We start from the raw sequence: 21,647 nt of genomic DNA, 5'->3' as shown, positions 1-21,647 counted from the left end.
AAAAAGGGAAGATAGACAAAGTGCTATCCCAATGCACAAAAATAGAAAATGCTCTTTTTAAAAACAAAAAACACCTCCTAGTGTTACTTGTAAAACCTGAGACTAACTGAAAGAAACTAAGTCTCCTTAAAATATTTCTGTTGGTGCAGTTGTCCACCCATGTTCAAGTGTGCACAAGAGTGAAATGAGAGCTACAAGTTCAACAGGCTTTGTTCTGCACAGCTCTTTCAGTCAGATTGCCGGTGGAATCTGTCGTTGGTAGCTACCAGTGTGGTGCTCTGCTCTTGTTCGATAAGTCGGCTGCGTGTGTTCCCTCTGTGCTGCCTCTGCTCTGCGCAGGTAGCTAACACAGAAGGCTCCGAGAGAACTCCCAAAAACCAGACTAGTAAGGTATGAAGGAACCCGAGCCAGGTTTATTGTCAAACGAAGCACAGTAATAGTTCCCTGTAGACTCTACAGGGCATACTACCAATTTGCGCTCCCTGGCAATGAACACAGTTCAGTCAGTCAGTGGCGGGACACTCCACTGTCCCCTAGGCTGGGCAAAGATGTGAGCTCCCGAACCTACTTTTATACAGTTGCAGGACCGATTACTCATCATAGTTCAAACGAATCTATCCATCATGTTTTTCTTTTGACCCTGTCTTTAAGATGCACCTGCCTGTTCCTTGTTATGTCTGTGGAGTGTTCTGATGCCATCCTGGAGCAAGTTCCTCTCATTAGCACTTGTGCGTGTGCGCATGTGCTTTTAACAACCTTTTCTTGCCGACTTCTGAGAGTGGCACCTGCCTCTGGCTCACAGCCCAGCTTTGCTTAACACTGCCTGGAAGTACTTTGGTTCAGGCTTCAGGCCTCAGACTGGGCCTCTGATACAAGAGTGTTTCAGGGCCTCCTCTTACTAGAGGATCAACTGGTATCTTAAAACAAAGGTTACAAAAAAAAACTTCTCTCAATGCCAACGAGGAAGTGAAGCAACCAAAATTTACAGTAGGCTAACTGAAAAAGGTTCAGGTGTCCACACATTCATGACATCAGTTCATTTTAAAATACTAAACCAATCAAGCAGAGCTTCACATACAGATGAAAATTATATGAAATTAAGTATTCAGTACCAGCATTCTAAAAATTGTCTAGTGTACACAGACAGATGCTTTCCCTGCACCTATTAAAGACTTAGCATTGAGGTACTCCTACGTACAATTGTTTAGACAATTGCAGTTAGTTCACAACAGAAAAATATCACAACTCAACACAGAACATTTTAGTTTTGACCCATTCCACAGAGGTTTGGCTGAAGAGATTGATTTTGCACATCAGTGAAAGTTAGCGTTCTGATGGCCTGCCAGAGTAAATTCTATGCTCACTGACTCCAACATGTTCACTCTTGACTAGAAGCAGGGTGCAGTTCGAGTCAGCTAAGCAGCCTCAGCTGATCTCAGTTGTCATAACAGTAGTAAAGCGGTCTTTATGCAGTTAATCCTAAACTATACTGACTTTTACATTAAAGGAACTCAAACTGTACCTAAAAAAATTTAGCCACACCTGTGCTTTGTGCACTCCTGTAAGCTGTGGTTACTCTAATCGACTGCATTCTACTGAGGCAGAAGTTTTGAAAGGATCTTTAAGGGTGGGATAAATATAGCCTATTGCAATAGTCATACCTGGCGGTGGATAAAAGTATCACCTCTTCCACATTAGCAATGTTAGACCATAACTACAGTCCAGACCTGTTTCCTTACAGATGTTGGGAGTCAAGCAGTCGCAACCATGTGTTAACGGACCGTGGGTTAAAAGGGCCATGCTGAAAGAAGTGTCTATGATTCACTTAGAAAAAAACGCTGTTATTTTCTGCTCTTTCTGGCTCGCATTTTTCCCCCTCTTATGAAGTCTCACTTGCCACAGATGAATGATTTCGATATTTTCCGCATTTTGCTCCTCCGTAAATCTTACAACAGTTTCTACAACACTAAGGGCTTCTGTGGGTGAAATTTTGACCTTTTCAACGACATCCTCACCATCACTTTCGTGGTCCGACGTAGCCTTGCAGCCTGTTAATATTTCTTCCTCGGACAGAAATTCTGAGGTTGGACAAGCTTCATCCATCTCCAGCCACCTGGTAATGATTTCCGGTGACATATCCAAACTAAAACCTTTTATCATTTGAAAGAGAAGAAGTTTACCTTTAACCTTTATCCTCTTTTGTCTGAGTACATGTTTGTAGGATGCCTTCTTCCAAAAATCCTTCCATGTCTGGCTCTGAATCAGTGCCACTGTTGGAGTTTTCTGAGTCTGAGCCATCTTTGACAGAAAAGGCATCACCAAGAGCCTTCATCCAGCAGTTTTCAATGGACTTTTGTTTTACTCCGTCCCAAGCTTTAACTAAATAAATTTCCTTCATGTTTAAGGTTTCAGAGTAGCAGCTGTGTTAGTCTGTATTCGCAAAAAGGAGTACTTGTGGCACCTTAGTGACTAACCAATTTATTTGAGCATAAGCTTTCGTGAGCTACAGCTCACTTCATTGGATGTTTAACTGTTTCAGGAATTTGGAAACGCCTGAAGACGTGCATGACACAATCACCGAAATCAGCTCCCCTCAATAACTGCTTTTAAAATTCTGAAGAATGCCCTGGTCTAAAGGTTGACTTTTTGATGTTGCATTGAATGGCAGGTATAGCATTCAAATTTTTCCATCACTTGATACCAGTGATTCGGCTGGAGGATGGGCTGGACAATTGTGGTAGCAAAAGTGCTTTGGTTTCGAGTTTCTTCGACTGCAGAGGCTTACGAACAGCTGGAATAAAGCTGTTGTGGAACCAATCTCATCATCCAAGCATTTTTGCTGTTAGCATATATTACTGGCAGTTTGGCTCTATGAGGTGATTAAAGCAGCGAGGGTTATGAAAGCTGCCAACAAGAAGGGCAAGCTTATGGCTGCCCATCTTATTACTACAAAAAAAAAGTCACACGATCTCTTTTTAAATCCAGCTGTTTTCTGTGTCTCGTAATTAAAGGCTGAAGTCTTATCAGGTAGCAGTTTTGCAAATAAAGCTGTTTCATCACAATTATAAAGTTGTTCTTCGTGGTAGTCTTCATTTTGTAAAATAGATTTTAACTCGGCAGGAAACGCGTTCACGGCCGATTCATCGGTTTTCTCCAGAAATCAATACCTGCGCTATGCCATGACGCTTTTTAAAATGATTTATAAACCACTTGCTGGCTTGGAAGGATTCATCCCTTTAAATTTCCAAATTTTGTCACTTGGGCTTGAAGAATTGGCCACTTAGCGGCATTCCTTTCAGCCTTTCCTGGGCAAACCCCATGCACATGGCTGTGTCTACTGTGGGTTTTGCTGAACAGCGCACATGTTTTCGCCTAAGCCCCGTGGCAGAATCGATATTTTGTACAAAGCTGTTCAGTTTAGATTGAGGATGGCTAAAAAACTAGAGTAGATTCAGCAATCCCAATATCTTTTGAAACTTTGGCCTGGGTTTCTCCGCTATTTACTCATTCTACAGTGTAGGAACGCTGACGCTTGCCTTCTGCCATTATATAGGCCTATGGTTAAAATTTTCTAATGTAGTATATATATATATATATATCTCTAGCATGACGACTAAACGTGTGATACGTCTTTACCAATATCGGTAAAGACGTACCACACGTTTCCGCTCCGCACTTCCTGTCGATTTCTAGGTCAGTGAGTTAGTGAGCAAAAATTTTAGAGCTACATAGCAAGTGCCTGTACTGCGTGTTAACAAGTCTCCCGTGTTAAATACGTAGCACTGGGAGGCATGGCGCTACCGCACATTAAGCGGATTCGCACGTAAACGGGTCTGTACTGTACTAGCTAGTAACAGAAAAGCATTCTTAGTTACTGCTGCTACCTGGAACTGAAGAGTAATCAGGCATTCAGAAGTAAAAGACTGAATCTCTTTACCACAGATTGGACTTACTCCAGTAGATGCGGAGATGCTAACTGCACTTACCTTACTACAAAATCAATTCAAATTTGGTTCAACTCACAAGGTACAGATAGGTCTCATTCTGGTTCTAGTAGATCCTTGCCTAAAAAGTTTCAAGGCAATTTGACACCACTCCTAGGAGGAGCTTGGTGCAGAAACAGTTCTGGCAGGACATATGAGGACTGAAATACTTGTATGAAAGATGCAGACCACCTGTATACATTGTGCTTAACTTCCGTAAGTCAACATAACTAGTTCCTTCAATTTCAGAAGCAGAGTGCTTTTTGGCGAAAGACCCTGCAGGCCAATCTTCTACTCTGGACTACAGAAACTTTCTGTAACAAACCACAATGAGCTCTAGTACTTACAGTCGGATTTAGAGTAATGTGCGGAGCCAGCCCTCCCAGAGAGTAGACGTTGATGTCATGGTAACTGTACTGAGGTTGTGGAGGAACGGATGCTGTACAAGTGGTGTTAGTAGCTGGGGTTGTAGAAGCAGCTGTAGAACATAGAAGTTGTGAAGAATTCTTTAGAGTTGCTTCCTTTCTAGAAACTAATTCATTAAGAAACTAAAGTTCTATGCTTGCCTCGTACACTTGGAAAGTACATCATTTGAAAAATTAAGCTTTAACCATTTAATCGCAAAGCTTCTGAAAAAGCAGGGTGATAAGCCAGTAACAGCTTACACCATATCTCCACCTTAGCTTGTAGAAAGACAGCATTTACTGTGTCATGCACAATTATAGCAATCCTTGGCTACTTTTCTGCAAGTGCATCTTGCCACCCTCCCCAGCATACAGTATTTACAGGTTATTTACACCATCCTGATATACACCATCATTTCCACTCATTTCTTTTGAAAAAAAGTAATTTAGTCTATAGTTTACACATCTCACTTCACTGATGTCCCAGTCTGTCTGTTCAAGCACTGAGACTTCGTAATTGTACACTTTTCATTCAAGCCCACTACATAAGATTCTTTTATGAGATAGCGTAAGTTACACAGGACTGCTTACTTATATTACACTTATGAAGAGTTTAAAAACAATCCTGCAGAATAATAAGTGATCCTCGCTATCCTGCTTTTTTGTTTAAGGCCATGGTGCGTACACACCCCAAGCATGTGGACAGTTTTTGGTACATCCTTCACTGGGGACTGCAGCTTGACACCATGACATGTCAGTGACCCAAGTGCTCTACCAGTGGGAGAGCACCAACTCAGACAGGTCAAAGGATAGGGAACAGATGAAAAGCAGCCCACTGGTCTCCATATCAGGGGATGGGTACGTTGTTTAGCCTTTGTAAAAAAACCGAGAGCGCCATTCTGGCAAACAGCATGACAAATATGGGAGCTTTACTTGTCCCCTAAGTGATATCTGGGAAAGGAGGGAGGGTTCAGTTTTTGGTACATGCAAACATGTCTAGAAGCTTTCTCCAGATTCTGGGTTCTCGCCAAATATACAGTATCACTAAACCCTGCTGCTAGAAGTAATTTAGCAAGCCTCATTTTAAACTTCAAAAGCAGCCGATTGTATTTTTGCAATACAGCTGAAACTCCAATTACTTACTGGTTGTGGTGATCGGTGGTAGCTCCTCTGGCTGTTTTACATCCTTCTTTGGAGCAGATAGCTGTTCATCCAAATTTTTCAACCGATCCTTGTCTTTCAGGAGGTTTCCAGGTTTCAGCTCATTGATGTCTAGTGCAAGGTTCTTGCAGAGCACCTCAATCTCAAATTTCAGATTTAGCTGCACAACAATTCCAGTATGATCATTTTAGGTTACACTAATAAAGGAACCCCTCTATGTTTTCCATTTTACCTCTCATATCTTAAGACTCTAGGCATTAGACCAATATTCTGCAAAGGGACTGTCTAGAAGCACCAAAGTTAGCACCATGACTAAATAAGTTATCTAAATTCAGTCAAATTAAGCAATACTTTAAAGATGGAGTTGAGGACTGAAGTCTGGAAATCCAACAGTCTTCCTGCATTACATTTTGCTAATCTGATCAGTCAAGAAAATCCATTAACGTTCAGTAAGTGTAGAAATATGTTAAAAGCAACTTACTTTTAAGTCATGTTCTTGATGCAGCTCAGCTAAAACGTTCATGATTGCCATCGTCCAGGGGTTTGGAGGCCTGAAAACCTACCAGAGAATTGGAGAGAGGTGTATCAGACAAAGCAATTCCTTTCCAAAAGGTGTAAATTAAAAAACTCAGCACAAGTGTACTTTAAAACCAAAAAACACATTAACAGCAATTTGTATGGCTGTGAAAGAACGAGGACATATTTTTCAATAATGGCGTTTATGTAGAGTATAGCAATATTCTGTCCCAGCAGTACATTTGGGGGAACACCTCAGTTTAGCATTAAAGTTAATTCCAAACAGGAACATTAGAAGGAGCCAGTTCATTGTGGTTTTCATTTGCCAGATCAACACTGCCATTGCAGAAGTAGAATTGGGGAGGACAGAAAAGCTGATCCAGGAAGGAGAAAGGGACACAAAGCTAATGAGATTTAGAAGAAAACTGGGCTCTGGGACTTTCCCCATTTGTGGGCAAAGAGGAACAATGCACATATATTCCAACCAACCCTTTCTTCCAGAACAAAAAGAAAAGGAGTACTTGTGGCACCTTAGAGACTAACAAATTTATTTGAGCATAAGCTTTCGTGATCACTCTCATTACAGTGTGTATGTATATAAATCTCCCCACTGTATTTTCCACTGAATGCATCCGATGAAGTGAGCTGTAGCTCACAAAAGCTTATGCTTAAATAAATTGGTTAGTCTCTAAGGTGCCACAAGTCCTCCTTTCCTTTTTGCGAATACAGACTAACGGCTGCTACTCTGAAACCTTCCAGAACAAACTGCAACATCTACAAGATCTCTTTTCCCTTTGTTCCCAGGTCACAATATCTCTAAACTCTGAACACCTTGTTTCCATCCATTTCCTTCCCAATCACCTGACATAAGGTATTTAGTTTTGAATGAATCGTTTGTTAAAAAAAAAAAAATCTACATTTAGTTTACATTTGTTACATGATATTTTGCTAGCTAGTTTGGAGAGCTACTTCAATAGTTAGGTCTCATTTAGCAGGTTTGAGTTCACTTACCACACTCCTGACACTAGATTCTAAGACTTTGGCAACAAATGGCACTACATAAAGCAACTCCTGTTGCCCCTTAACATAAGCCTCCAGAAGTAACGATTTCACATCCAAATCCTAAAACACAAAAATATGTCAATTAAACTTGGGGGTGGGATAAACACTCCTATTTCTTGTAGGGCTACAGTTTCATTATAGCATTGACATTTGCTGAATCAAGACCTTAGAATTTTATGGAGCTGCTACTTTTTGTGGGAAGTAATTACTTCGCACACAAGATAGTAAACATTTCAAAGTGTACCTAATGTGTATTTATGGAGACAAAGTTACTTAAATATCACAAAAGTATGGATTTAGGAACCTTTGATAAACAAGGTATCAAAATGTTCATAAGCCTTTTAAACTAGAGAATCAGATTTTTGTACTTCAGCAAACTTGTTGTACAAAAAGGAAAGAACTAAGAGTTTAGCTGACTTTCTTAAGCTTGTGACAGATTTGAAGTCAACAGGTTTTTGGGGACAGATTAGGAGCTCACCGTGTGCAAGATGGGTTTATTTTTAGCCAGTGTGATCATTCCCAGCCAGTGGCCAAGGTTCTTCAGAAGGGAACGGTCAGAGAAGTTGGCTGCAGCTTTATCTGATGTCAGTAGCACCTAACAGATGATTAAAAAGGAGAACAACTTAGACATAAAACTAGGAGATAAACACCCAAAGCCAATTTAAGCATTTAATACACATTGACTTTAGAAAGTCTTGAGTTCTAGACCACTGAAGTATTTAGCTGCACTTTAACCATGAAGGAGACAGTCCTTTGACTTGAATACACTGAAACTATGGTTTGTCAAGTTTCTAGGAACAGTCCCCCTACTAGCCTGTCCTGTAACAAGAACTACAATAAGTTCTTCTCCTTCAAGGAGCCTAAAAAAGTAAACTGACAAGTACAACGCCATGCCAGGACTACCACACCTATGTATCTTGAGAAACAGCTAGAAATCCCTCCTACCTAGTGAGACAGGGTGTGGGTGAAGTGATATCTATTTTTATTAGGTCAACTTCTCTTGGAGAGAAGCTTCGAGCTTACAGAAAGCTCTTCAGGCCTGGAAAGAGTACTCAGGCCATGTCTACACTACAAAATTATGTTGACCTAACTTATGTCAGCATAGACACACTACAGTTAAACTGCTTATATGCACACTTGGCTCGTGTCAGTGATGCGTTTCCTCACAAGGAGCACTTTATCAATTGTATCGTCAGTGTGGGGCATTGTGGGACAGCTCCTGGAGGCCAACAAATCCACATAAGCAACGCAGTATTTACACTGACACTGTTGATCAAATTACATCAGTGACTCTACACCACTCGGAGTGGTGTTACTAAATCAGCATAGAGGGGCACTTCTGTTGAAGGAGACAAGTTTAAGTGAAGACACTTTGGCCTCTAGGTCGATGCGAGGCTCCTTAACTCAACCTAAGTGCACAGTGTAGACCAGGCCTTAGGTATCACCACTAAATACAAGGTGGAAAGGACTGTTTAGCGTAAGTAGCTAATGCACATTTCAAGGGACCATTCAAGGTGAAGTGACCTGTTAACATCACCTTCAATGGTCCCTTGAAAGCTTCTTATGATTAACAATTTGTTTCACTTCGTATTTAGCTGTGACACTAAGCACATTTCCCAGATGTGAAGCAGCTGTGTAAGCCTTCGAAAGCTTCTCTCACCAACATAAGTCTATCCAATAAAAAGGGTATTACTTCACCCACCTTGCGTTGTCTCATACCCTGGGACCAAACATGGCTACAAACACACTGCATACCTCCCATAGAACGGCATGTAAACCATCAGCAGTGAAGCATAAGTAGTTAGTTTCCCAAATATAGTTTGAGTCAGTTCTGGTCTCTGAAAACCTTTTAAACATGTAGTTCTGTTCCTTAGCTTACAGTAGCATCAACCAAATGGTAGGTGGTCAGTTGTGCTCAGAAGAGTGCCAAGGAATTATTTTGCACTACAGCGTAACCTATAGTGGAGAGAAATCCCATCCACAGGTTTAAGAATAGTGCTAATTGACATATACTGCCAATTCACTCCCGTTTTGTAGAAATGGGAAGTGGAAAACGAAAAATTTCTTATGTTAAAACTGGGCTGGATTTCATCTTCCCCTGCCTGCACTTCCACTTTCATTTTAACACCCTTCTAACCAGGGGTCACCAAATGGAACTAACAGACAGCAGGTTTAAAGCTTCCTTAAAAGGAAGTATTTCTTCAGACAATGCACAGTCAACCTGTAGAACTCTGCCAGAGGATGTTGTGAAGGCCAAAACTAACAGGATACAAAAAAGAATAGATAAATTCATGGAGCATAGGTTCATCAATGGCTATTAGCCAGGGTGGGCAGGGATAGCGTCCTTAGCCTCAGAAGTGGAAAATGGGAGACAGGGGATGGATCACTTGATGATTACCTGTTCTGTTCATTCCCTCTGAAACAACTGGCATTGGCCACTGTCAGACGACAGGATACTGGGCTAGATGGAGCTTTGGTCTGACCCACTATGGCCGTTCTTATGTTCTCCCTCACACTTCTGTTGCCAAAGCAGTACACAAACTATGCTTCCCTCAAGCTGCTTTACTGCCTTAACACCTTCCATGCAATCTTTTCCACTTGAGAACTCGCTGAGAAAAATGGCCACTATCATTCATGCAAACCCTTAAAATTAAGGCACACGACTTGTGGATTAACAATTAAATACTTTGCAGAAGACATTTTTAAAAACATGATTGCCTTGAGATTAAGTTTATCCAGCAGTAAGCCAGTATATTGTGTATCTGCATGGCTTTGCCCATTTAATTCGGGGGTTGTCTACACCAATTTACAAGGTTACAGTTAAACCACTGCAAACCGTGTGGATACTTACTTTTGTTTAAGACTGTCTTGTTTAAATTTAGCTTCAACATATCAATCAACTTAAGCTAAATCAAAAATGAGCCCAATTTAAAACAAGTAAGAGCATCCACACAACCTTTTTACTAGTACAAGTGAGTTGATTTCTAATCACACCTTTAAACCAGCCAGAACTCTTGCCATTTAGACGAGTCCTTCAATGGTGTAAACTGTAGGATCAAGGACTGACACCCCTAGATTCATCATGTCACTGCATGTCTTATTTAAAAGGACTGGCACTAGTGTTTTGCTTCAGAAATCCTACGTAACGAACTAGTCAGTTCCAACAGGACAATTTCTTCAATTTATTACAACGAATGACACCTATAAGTCATCCATTAACTGGTCAACATTTTCCTGGATATGCATTCAAGAAGGCTCTATCTGCAACTCCGATTCTTGGTACAAATAATAGGTACAGTATTTCAGCTGGCCGTTCACTATAGTCTGTAAGCACAAGTATTTAATTAAAGTCTATCCCAACTGCAATAATGTTACTATAAGAAGTTGAAAATTAACAAGTCACTGATAGAGAAAAAAGTAGCAACATACTGCTATCAAGCCAGTCAGTTTACACACTGAAGTCTTAGTTGTCAGATTCAAAACCTAGTTATCTAAACCGAAAGCGTTGTTATACTAAACAGGTTTTGTAATAGATAACTAGCAGCCAAAAAAATGTTGATAGATATCTCCTATTTCCTGACATAAGCTCAGTTACTCCAGGTCTGCTGAACCAGGCTTTTTGGAATTTAGTAGTCCTGTCCAAAAAAACCCAAAAACCTTACTCTACATGAAATAAAATTAAGGGATTGCTCCCCTTTCTATAAAGTTATGATTGTTAAAATAATGACCATCTGGACACTGTCTTCCCATGTTATATGAAATTCTGAATGGTTTAATATAAAGATTTAATTCAAATGTTTCAGAAAAGCATTTTTTAATTTTGTTGGATTTATGTATGTTAACACCAAAACAGATAACTAGTCTATAGAAAAATAAGTAAACAGCAGTTGAACATACTACACCTGCCCTGGAGTCTCCCAAGCAGTTGGTTTTATAACTCCATTTTCCCTTTAAAGAAATAATCTTTTCTGTGTGTGGGAGGGGGGAGATTTTTTTGTTTAATTTCTAACAGTAGCACAAAAGTTACCTATACAGAGTGCTGTCAAATGCAAACATTTCCCCCTCTAATCTTTCACGTATGTTTTTAGGTATATAATTCTCCAGATGCAAGTGCAGTTTTTAAGTTGATTGTGTCCCTATTAATGTCTCTTTACATTATTTTAATTGTTAGTAACCAACAGGCAGAGTCAATAGAAAGAATAATACACCATTGTAAGGTCTCAGTCTTATGGAGGTATGCAGTCTGCTAAGGAAAACATCTTTCCCCCATCCTCCCATGACAAAAGAGCTTCATAATGAACTTTTGTCCCTGTCAACCAAGCCTTGCAGGAGAGTGCTCAGCCAAAATAGTAGCACAGGTAGATACCAAACCTACTCAAGGTTTAGAAAGGGCCATCTAAAAGGCCATTTGTAGTACTCAAGGCACTTTCCTACCCACATTATGAAAAAAATTTGTTTGTCTACTTGATAAGTTATGGATAATTTAGAAGTTCCATGCCATATTTGGATAGCGGTGCAGTGTCTGTATTATTGAAAGCTTCAATGAAGTGTCAGAAGAAAAGCGATATACTACTCACCTTGATATTTCTGTAGGTTTCATTCAGAACCATCTTGTTAAACTCTGGATTCTTAAGAGTGTCAAGGAAATTTGAGTATAGGCTGTGAAAATTTGGCTCAATACTGACTCTCTTCATCACAAGATACTGTGAAACCCAAGGCATGAACTCTTCTTTCACAGTTTCCTTCAGCTCCTCAACCTGGCTCCACCACAAACCAAAAATCACAGAAATTACGATGAAAACAGATTGTGGGCAAATGACTTGATCAGTAGTGATCATAAATTTTACTAAATATTTTAGTGTTTGTTTTGACTGAGTGATTCCAGAACCATTTTGGTCATTCAGGATTACTTTAGCCAATGAATCAACTTAAATCTGTTTCAAGCACTAGAATGCAGTATCCCCATCTTTTGTGACATTTTGAATGTTTACTACAGTACAGATCATTAAAGAAAGTTTAATTTAGTATAACTTACTAAAGGACAGCCCTGGACAAGGAAGCTGTCTGTACACAGAACAGAGACCCTGGGTGGCTGCACCAGAGTAGGTTTCTACTGTTAGAGTTTAGGCACATGCTAACCTAGAGACTCTAGTGGAAGAGGAGAGCAGCTTAGTCTCTGACTATACAATCCTTAGCTCTGATCATAAAAAACAGGTATTTGTTGTGGTTGCATTTTCTGCAATGTGAACACTTGTCTAGATCACACCAAAAACAGCCATCAAAGTATTGTCCAAAAAATTATGACTGGTACAAAACGTTATTATAGCAGCTACCTACTAGGAAGTGTTCCCCTGAAACCAGAGGGGAAGAGAATGTGACAATACACAGTTCTAGTTTAGACAAATGATATTGCTTTGTGACAAGAATGAAGCAGCACCATTGAACAAGAGCAGTTAACTATTCAAAGATTACTGGATACCACATATTTCTTTGATGTGAAATATAGAAACACTAACAGATTCATAGATACTAAGGTCAGAAAGGACCATTATGATCATCTAGTCTGACCTCCTGCACAACGCAGGCCACAGAATCTCACCCACCCACTGGTCATTACTATTTCATCTTGGTACTCTTGTCTTTGGGAGAATTGTTGAAAATAGGATGAAAAGAATATCTTTTAGAAGGACTTACTTGAAATCTAGTCCATTTTAAAAAGTTAGTAATAGTTTCAAGTACTAGAGCGGTCCCTGAATTTGCCATCAAAATTTTTTTTTTTTATTAAACAAAGCATGTTTCTGTGTGACACCTACCCCTGTACATCAGTCGCACCCGAAACTATTTTTAAAAAAAAGACCAAAAAATGTAAGCAATGAGATTTCAAGTAGGTCTCCCTAAAAAGGGGGGGGGGGGGGGGGGGAGAATGGGAGTTATTCAATGCAGTGCTGTAGGAATATACATCTTCTACTCCCACAGTAGAAGGGCTACTAACTCAAGACTCTGAGATGAGAGGAAATTAGTTAATGTTTTACAAAATATAGTTGTAGTTAGATTAAGATCTACAAGGTTTGTTTTTGCAAGAATTTCTGTTCACCATCATCCATGACATTAGAACAGATTACTTCCTGCTAGAAACAGGTAATAAAATGAAACAAGGTAACGTTCTGTCACACTTGCCTTCTGTGTCATATTTGATTGAGACAGATTATTGAAGATGAAAGCAATTTTTTCCTGAACATTTTCTGGGGGCTCCACAATTCTCTCAGTCTGATCCGTTGCCACTAGCAAGGTATCAATGTTGGTTGTATTAATGGAAGGCTGTAGAAAGAGAATGACAATTAAGAAAAAAAACATATTGCAAAGAGGGACAGTATTAAGAGGCAAGAGGTCAAGGAGGACTTTTGTTCAGTTTAAAGTTAGTACTTTGATCTTCTATTGAGAAAGATGACCTAAAGAGTGGAAAAAAATATATAGTGTCTATGAAGTGTGACTATTCAACCCAATCCCCATTCATTAGGTCTATAGTTCCACTATTTAAAAAAGGTACCCTGCAACAGAAAAACCATGTTACCCCTTAATATTTGCTAGCCAAAAAAGCAATATTAGCCAAAGATTCAATGGCAAAAGGCTGCCCTGTGAAGTTACTTACAACCAATGAAAAAAACTTGTAAGAGACTAAATGCTTTCAGCTACAAATATGAATCCAAACAGGATCACAACTTGACAACCTAAAATATAAAACTTCTCATGACTGGTTAACCTCTAGGTACTCACTGAGAGCCAGCTGTTTCCATAATGCTGTTCTTCTCCCAATAAGAGCCCCATGAAGTGATGGGTAACTTACCGGCACATCCTTTTTGAAGCTGACTCCAGTTGGTCGCGTGATTGTAATGGTTTTTGCCACAGTGGTGGGGGTGGTGGAGGTGGTTACTATAGTGCTGACTTGGCCAGCAAGAGGAGCTTTTGCTGGAACCTGAGCCTGGGCCTGAGCCTGGGCAAGTGCAATACTTCCAGGGGTGGTGATTGAACCCTGCATCTTCACAGGAGGGTCTCGGGATTGCTGCCCATATTCAATGTACTAGAGTGAGGCAGACAAGAGAGACGCTAAAATCCACACATGTAGCAATGAAACTGCATCCTAATACTAGAACCCTCCCAACTCTAGCTCACTGCATTGAACTCTACAGAAAGTTGCAGTCTGGCAATTTTGTAGGAGAGTTTCTGGGTAATTCCAGAACCAGAATTAAAATCTCTGTATGATGTAGAACATTTGTAAATTCACTTTAAAAAAAATCTAGTAAGCAAAACCTAGAGATGAATTCCCTGTTAAGAAAAGTTCTACCAAAGAAGCCTCTTTTCAGTCCCTGTTTATTTAATGGTAAAGGGCTGAACGGTATGGCCTTCAGAGGCATGAATGCTATCCCCAAGCTAGACAGGCTGCTGCTGAGTGCCACAAGGCTTGACTCCATTCCAAGTCCACAGACAGCCACCCAGCATTCCCCACACTGCTGGCCTGCAGAGTGAGAAAAATATAAAGGAGAATGTGTGATCAAAAGACCTACTATGCAGAGTGGACAAGAAAAGTCTTCCCCAAAGACTTCAATGACAGTATAAAGATAGAGGAAGCCTGAACCATGCAATGATCAAGGAAAAAGCCAGTTCCAATAGTCTGCCTTAAATTTCTGCACCCACAGAAGGAATCCTACAGTGGTAGACTCTCTTTCCATAGTGGTGCACTTGCCTAGATCAGTGGTTCTCAAACTAAGGGGTGTGACCCATCCGGGGTCACAAAGTTATTATGTGGGGGGGTCGCAAACTGTCAGCCTCCACCCCAAATCCCACTTTAAACACCAAAAAATATTCGCCTCCAGCATTTATAATAAAGTTTTTAAATGTATAAGGGGGTTGCACTCACGGGCTTGCTGTGTGACAGGGGTCACCAATATAAGTGTTTGAGAACCACGGGCCTAGATATTTATAATGCACCAATCAAAAAGTACACAGATGCCAGATGTATCACTTGAGACAGCTATGAAATTGCTTTATTTGTGGAGTAAAGGTATTGTCTACTTGATGTCATGGCAGACCTTTATTTTTCCTGAGCTGCAACTAAACATTCAAGAGTGTGGCCTTAGGATAACCTTCTGTACATGCCTCCTCCCACCCCACCCCAACAGAAGGATCATTGAGACAAACCCATAATCAACATTGCTTTTACTGTTTGGACTACAGTGCATTCCCTTTATTTTGATCAGACCTTCAGGAATCTAGTTCTTCTGTCCCTTGTTTGGATTACTTTTTAGCAGGTCTGAACACAATTTGATCATTAACCACAGAAGAGAGGCATTTATTCAACAGGGAAGCCCAAAATTCTGAAGGAGACAGGAATATAAACCGAAAGAAGATTCATGGCAAGGATTAGATCTAAGACATTAATACATGACATCACTTTTTAAGTGGCAATATGCCCTGGATGGCCATATGGCTACACAGGTTAGGTACTTATTTCAAAACAAGCAAGCCAAATAAACTTACAGAAAAATGGAAGGCACTGGTTCCTACCCCTACTGCCATTTCCCCAAACCCAAGGAAAATGCATTCAAGTCTATAATTTGCTCACACAAAACATTAAAAATTGTTTGTATTTTGTGTTTATGGACTTGTACTGTCATACAAAACTTATGAAAGTTTAGGCCATTTTTAATGCAAATACAAATCAACTCAGTAGATGGTTTCTCAAATTAATGAATTAGTTCTATCATTTTTAAACACTCACCTCCTGTAGGTGATGAGGGAACTGTATAAAGTGACTAATAGAAGCCAAGTGCTGACAATACTGGGGATAGTCCTTCAATCTGTCAACAGTAAAACTATCCATTAGTCAGAGAGAAAGCATGAGCCCTGATCAAGAACACACCACAGAGCAATACAAACTGGTTACTGGCTATGTTGCTCCCTTAACACATCAAAGTTGCTTCTAAACTTTCCAGCTCTGCTGCACAAGTGATTTTTGTATGAGGATTTGTTGCAAAATAATTTGAGAGCAGTTACCCTTGCATTGCACTGCTATTAAGTCCAATTAACCCATCTATTCCCAAATATTTAACATCTAGACAGTTTACTATTTAGCAAGGCAACAATCTTACTAGACGCTAAATTGTGTTTGCAACAATGGCAGTTTGATTATACTTCTAGTTGAATGTTTAGAACTACCCCCTATACCTGACAATGAAGCCTCTCCCTGTATGTACAGTGGTTTTATTCTGTGTATTTGCAAATGCAAGATGGTTTCATCAATTTTATTAGTGCTTTAAGTTTTAAAATCCCATTTATAATGGTATGTGCATTTTACCAAGAGAAGTAACAAAGGCTGCTGAAGTATTGCTTTTGTCAGTCTTGACAGTGCCATTTTATTCTGCTAGGCTACAGAATGTTAATAGCTGTAACAAGACATCCAGCTATACAAAACAAACAGCTGTTGGAATATTTCAGGCTACATTTAAGATATACAAACAGCTGTTTCTATCTTAAATGTAGCCTGAAATATTCCAAGGCTGGATAAGGTGATAAAGAAGAAATTGCGGAATAAGGACAGAAGCATCTCAAGTAGAATCATGTTTTTAGAGCACACATTTAAAGGTGCTACACTGGCACCTTTGAATTAAGGAAGTCTTCTTAACTATAAGAAGAAAGTGTTTTCCCTTGTGTCTCCAGTGATACCTATAGAGCCAGACTTTCTGGACAGTTTCGCCATTTGCAAACAGCCTATATTCCTTGCCCCAAATACCTGGGAAAGTCTACAAGTGTCTGAGAAAGTGGTCTCACTGACAATATTTCATAGGCACTTTGTGGAAAGAGGAAAAATTAAGCATCTGCTGGCTGAAACGTATGCAGATGGTGAAGTTTGGAGATTCTTTGTATTACTACAGGGGTATTTCTTGTAACCCTATAGATAGCCAGTTAAGTAAAACATTCTGCAACATGGCTCATCTGAGATGATTTAACACTTTAGTGCAGGGACCAAAATTTGGGTTCTATAGCAGCACTTAAGTGTCTGACCAGTCTCACACTTAAGCAACTTCAGTTACTCTTGAATGATAAGGGTGCACATGTACAGAATTCTTAACCAGGGGAATCAAGCTTTACCAACTTAGTCTCTAAAGTACGGATATACCACCAGCCTTAACACTTGACTGAATTAGATTTCATAAAATATGGTCAGCTGAATTTTAGAGATAGAGATGTTTGAATGTAGTTTCAACCTATGTTGACTATATGTACTATATTTAACACAAACTGATTATCTTCCGTGGGCTGAGAGAGAGCTTGGAATTGGTGCATTATGTTCAAGTTGTGAGATTTGCAAGTATTATGACATATACCATTAATCCTGTATTGCTACTACTGAAGCACATAACTAGAGCAGACATAAGTTTAATAAGATATCCCATGCATTTTTTTTGAAAGATTACAAAAATCACTCACCTATTTTTAAATCTATCTAGTGCAGCAATACCAAAATAGTACATTTTGGATGCAAAAGGCTTTCGTAAGGCTTCAAGAACATAGCGCAGGGCCAGACCCAATGCCATGTAAGTAACCAGTCCTTTCTCTATTATCCCACCAAAGAGGCAGGCTGTTATGTGCAGCTCTTTGTCTGGGTATTGGGGGAAAAAACGGTACTCCTCAAACAAGTTCCTCAGCATACAGTTAAACACTTCTCGTTCCCGCTTAATGTTGGAGTCCTTAAACCTCTGTAGCATTTCTAACACCTGCAAAGAAATAGAAACTGTTACCAAGAGACTTATTTCATCTCAGCCCTTTCACACCAGTGGGTTCAAGAGCACCTGCAACTAGTCACTAATGTAAATTGCACTGGGAAAACCCAATTCCCAGTGCAAAACTGCCAAACCTGAGGGCAGGAATCTATATGTAAAACTCAAATTTATTTATTTATTATTTAAAGTCTTGTCAAGAAATGGTGGGACAACTAGCTTTTAGTGTAGCTGTTATGCAGATTCTGTGGATGCTAGAAACCTCATCTGTTTGTATTGTAGCTGCCTTACAATTTTTCAGGCCAGTATCTTTTTTTGCAAAAGCTTTCAAGTAGTTTGTCAATCTGACAGCACTGCTACATTTACAGGTCATGAGGCTTCATTTCAGCTGTACATATTCAAATTGGGCTAAGTTTATGTACATACTATCAGCCCAAAAGTATTAATTTTTAAAGCACTGAAAAGTGCAATTATGGTCAGAAAAGGGACCATGTTAAAAAAACCACTACCTCTCACTCAGATCTGCTCTCTACATATCCCAGGTGATGTCTGCTTTAGGCCTTATTTTATTTTAAGAAAGACCTCTTGTTAGCACAGTACAGCTAACAGAAATGAGAAAGAAAGCTAGATTTTATTTGGTTCAGAGTACATTCTGATTGCAGAATCATCGGGATAATACACAAGTCGCACACCCCTCTCATTTGAATTTCATTCTAAGGTTGAGTTTATAGGACTGGCAGTTATACAGATCTTTAGTTGTAAATCTGATTGAGTTTGATCAAAACATGGAATCCCAAGAAGTCATTTTAACTGGTATAATAGTTTTAAATCTTCCCCAGGAATCTCAAAATAGTCACGAAAGTAACATTCAAGGCTTCACAACAGGAGTGTTTCAAGCACACAGTAAAGAACGAGTGTGCAAGTACTTTACATACTAATTGTGCACCTCACCAATAACTAATTATGCCCATCTGTGCAAATAAAATGTCAGACTGTACTAAGTAGCCGCCTCATATGCATGTATATTGCTTTTAAAAAGGTGATTTTTCTTCAAACCTGTGGCCTCAGCAAAAGGAATAAACGAGCAAAATCCTATTTTACTCAGGTCAAATGGACAGTTTATCCATTTTCTTCAAATCCTCAGACATTCTAGTTTGTCAGAACAATACTTCCAACATGCTTGCTTCTGAGTTAAAGACAATCCCTTGTATGTCATTTTAGCAGAGTAATTACTTTCAAATTTTTCCCCCTTCAATACACATGAAGTAATTGGAAATTCAGCATTAGATTTTTACAGTATTTGGACTGTGAAATAATTGCTGGGGGAGGTTCCCAAGAATATCTGTTGTAGATTAGACCTGCTACAGTATTGCTCATAATTTCATTTTTTCCTTTATCAGATAGAGACCATGTTTATATTTATACATTTGTCAGATTTATTTGCAATGGTCTTCAAATGAGACTTTTTTAATATTGCTTTGTATTGCTCCTAAATTTGATTCTGAAATACAGGAAGTAGAGCTCATTAAACAGTGCTTTTCAATAATCCGTAAGTGTGCAAATATATTTAGAGGGACATCGTTAACTTGAAATAGTCTATTTCAACAAGCAAATTGAACTTAGCCTCAGGATTATACTTGCCACTGAGTCTCCCTGATATTTGTGTCTCTTTAAAAAAAATTTAATAAAGTGTTTTCCTCTCCCTGTTGTGCGAGACACACAAGAAAGGGGAAATTGACTAGTGACAGGAGGAGAAAGTAAACCACTACACAGTACTGTCAAGTGTATAAGCTAAAACTGAAAAGAGCATTTTTCACTTGTCATTTATAGTAATTTTAGATGTTAATTGCATATGTTCATTCTTTTCAGATAAAAATATGGTTTAAGTTGACGGTGTCCCTTTAAGCTTTGGCACCAATGTTGAATACTTGTGCTTGGATTTCACATGACTAGGTCCATCCAATTTAACATTTTCAGCAGCTAGAACTTAAAACTGCACTTAATGCACAAGTGCAACTGGGTGTTTTTACCCAGTGTACCACAGACAGGTCCTTGAAAATTTGTGCACTCAATTTACTTCCTCAAACTGCAACCAAACAAAAAGCAATGTTGCTATTGCCTCAATATTTATTAAAGACCTTAAAGAGAATTACTTTCAACCATAAAACAAGTCTCTGGACAAGTGATGTGATCATTGCAGAAGGAAACTCACCTCATCTACAGACATGGTGGGGTGTGGTGGATGATTATAAATGCGCTGAAAGTAGCTGTTTGCCTCATCATCTATTTCTTTACTAAAGTGCTGATTTGCCTCTGGCCACACCTGAGATAAGTCAGCTGTTGGGAAAATGGACAGTAAAGAGTAACATCCGAGTTAATTCATTAGCAAATGACTTTTTTCTTGTTCTTTTCAATTCATTTTCAGATATCTGTTCAAACATATGTAGAACCTACTTAATCCTCTTGACAGGGCTGATATGCTTTTAAGTAGTTTTTGTTGATTTAATGAGCACATTTTATTTAAAACCATGGGTCTGTTAACTTAGTAAGATTTGTGTTTTGCTAACAGTGATCAATTTGAAATAAACTGAATCTTAAGCTAGTGCTCCTAGAATATATTTCACCTCTAAAATTAAATTGAAGCCTAACCCAATGTGCAAGTGAACATAAAAAGAGAGCATGCTACACAACACTAACATGCAGACAGTCTTTCACACAAGCACTTTCAGATCAACCAGTGCACTTCAAGCCAAGTCACTGAATGCTCAGCCCAAGTAGCAGAAAGAGGGTCAAATCAACCTCCAGCTGTATGTTCACTGGGGACCTATTAGATTAGCTTTTCACACATTCAGTTTTATGGACAAGCTGCCAGGTAGTGGATTACTGACATAATAATGTCTGAAAGGTTTAATATCCGATTGCACATCTTAGAAAGTCACCAAAGCAAACGGTGTGAAATTTAACTGTATGCAGTCAAGAGATACAGCTGTGCCAGTTACAGCCAGACAGACTCTTGGCTGGACTGGGGAGACCAAATATTCCGTTCTCAGAAACAAACTAGCCTGAATTTGTTTTTCTTCCCAGTTTTAACATCCTAATTTACCACTTCCTCCCTTTATTAAATCCTCTGATTGGTAATATCCCACTTAAAGCACCTCTGGTTTATTAGTTCTCTACATAATTTCATTTTTGTAACACTAATCTCTCACACACATATATAAAACCCCTTATAAAAAGATGGGGCATATTTTGTTCAATATACAGCAGAACAAAGAAGCAGAGCAACACTGTTCATGCAGATTTATAACATTTCATTGAGCTATTTACTTCACTATAAAACTGCTTCTTTCTACTCCCTCAGGGCTACTCTGCAAGCTTCTAATGCCAGCAGTTTTAAAGTAGCCAGTTTCATGCTGCAGAGTGAAAACCAGAGCCATATTTCTGGGATCTGCCATCTACTGGCCGCAAGCCTGCCCTGGAGGAAATGCAGGTTAACTGCAGACCACAGTCACACTTCAGTCACAGACAACACTACCACTTACAAGGTTTCATCTTACTCTGCTGGAATGTAGGCTGGTTCAGTCCAGATGTACTCAGTTTCCTTTGCACGAATGGATCGTTGTTCACTGCAGGGAGGCCAAGGGCCCCAGTCCCTATACCAGTTAGGCTACCCGTAGTAAGACCACCTACTGGGGCCAAACAAGGTATCAGTCATCTCATTTGTACTCCACTACTTGCATGTAGTA

General features: G+C 39.4%; 1 protein-coding gene and 1 non-coding gene across 14 annotated transcripts in view; both read right to left on the bottom strand.

Moving 5' to 3' along the window:
* Nucleotides 1-21,647, bottom strand: part of CNOT1 (CCR4-NOT transcription complex subunit 1) — a 90,776-nt gene that overhangs the window by 30,367 nt on the left and 38,762 nt on the right. For 5 of the 13 annotated variants that reach the window (XM_073307334.2, XM_073307332.2, XM_073307322.2 and 2 more), the window contains 12 exons: nucleotides 21,444-21,590; nucleotides 20,114-20,238; nucleotides 17,612-17,898; nucleotides 15,903-15,981; nucleotides 13,971-14,204; nucleotides 13,304-13,444; nucleotides 11,704-11,883; nucleotides 7,605-7,721; nucleotides 7,076-7,186; nucleotides 6,030-6,107; nucleotides 5,531-5,708; nucleotides 4,331-4,461 (listed from right to left, as the gene is read on the bottom strand). In XM_073307334.2, the coding sequence (XP_073163435.1) occupies nucleotides 4,331-4,461; nucleotides 5,531-5,708; nucleotides 6,030-6,107; nucleotides 7,076-7,186; nucleotides 7,605-7,721; nucleotides 11,704-11,883; nucleotides 13,304-13,444; nucleotides 13,971-14,204; nucleotides 15,903-15,981; nucleotides 17,612-17,898; nucleotides 20,114-20,238; nucleotides 21,444-21,590 (1,808 nt within the window). The remainder of the gene's footprint in view (nucleotides 1-4,330; nucleotides 4,462-5,530; nucleotides 5,709-6,029; nucleotides 6,108-7,075; nucleotides 7,187-7,604; nucleotides 7,722-11,703; nucleotides 11,884-13,303; nucleotides 13,445-13,970; nucleotides 14,205-15,902; nucleotides 15,982-17,611; nucleotides 17,899-20,113; nucleotides 20,239-21,443; nucleotides 21,591-21,647) is intronic. The other 8 variants (XM_073307324.2, XM_073307329.2, XM_073307323.2 and 5 more) reach the window with 5 other exon arrangements.
* On the bottom strand, nucleotides 8,988-9,126 carry LOC140896573 (small nucleolar RNA SNORA46). The gene has a single exon (XR_012154583.1). It is a non-coding gene; the product is annotated as a small nucleolar RNA SNORA46 (small nucleolar RNA).

This window comes from Lepidochelys kempii, chromosome 12, assembly GCF_965140285.1.
Source record: "Lepidochelys kempii isolate rLepKem1 chromosome 12, rLepKem1.hap1, whole genome shotgun sequence".
NCBI classification, from domain to species: domain Eukaryota; kingdom Metazoa; phylum Chordata; order Testudines; family Cheloniidae; genus Lepidochelys; species Lepidochelys kempii.
Note: the sequence above shows the minus strand (reverse complement) of the source record. Positions and strands in the feature narration are given on the sequence as shown.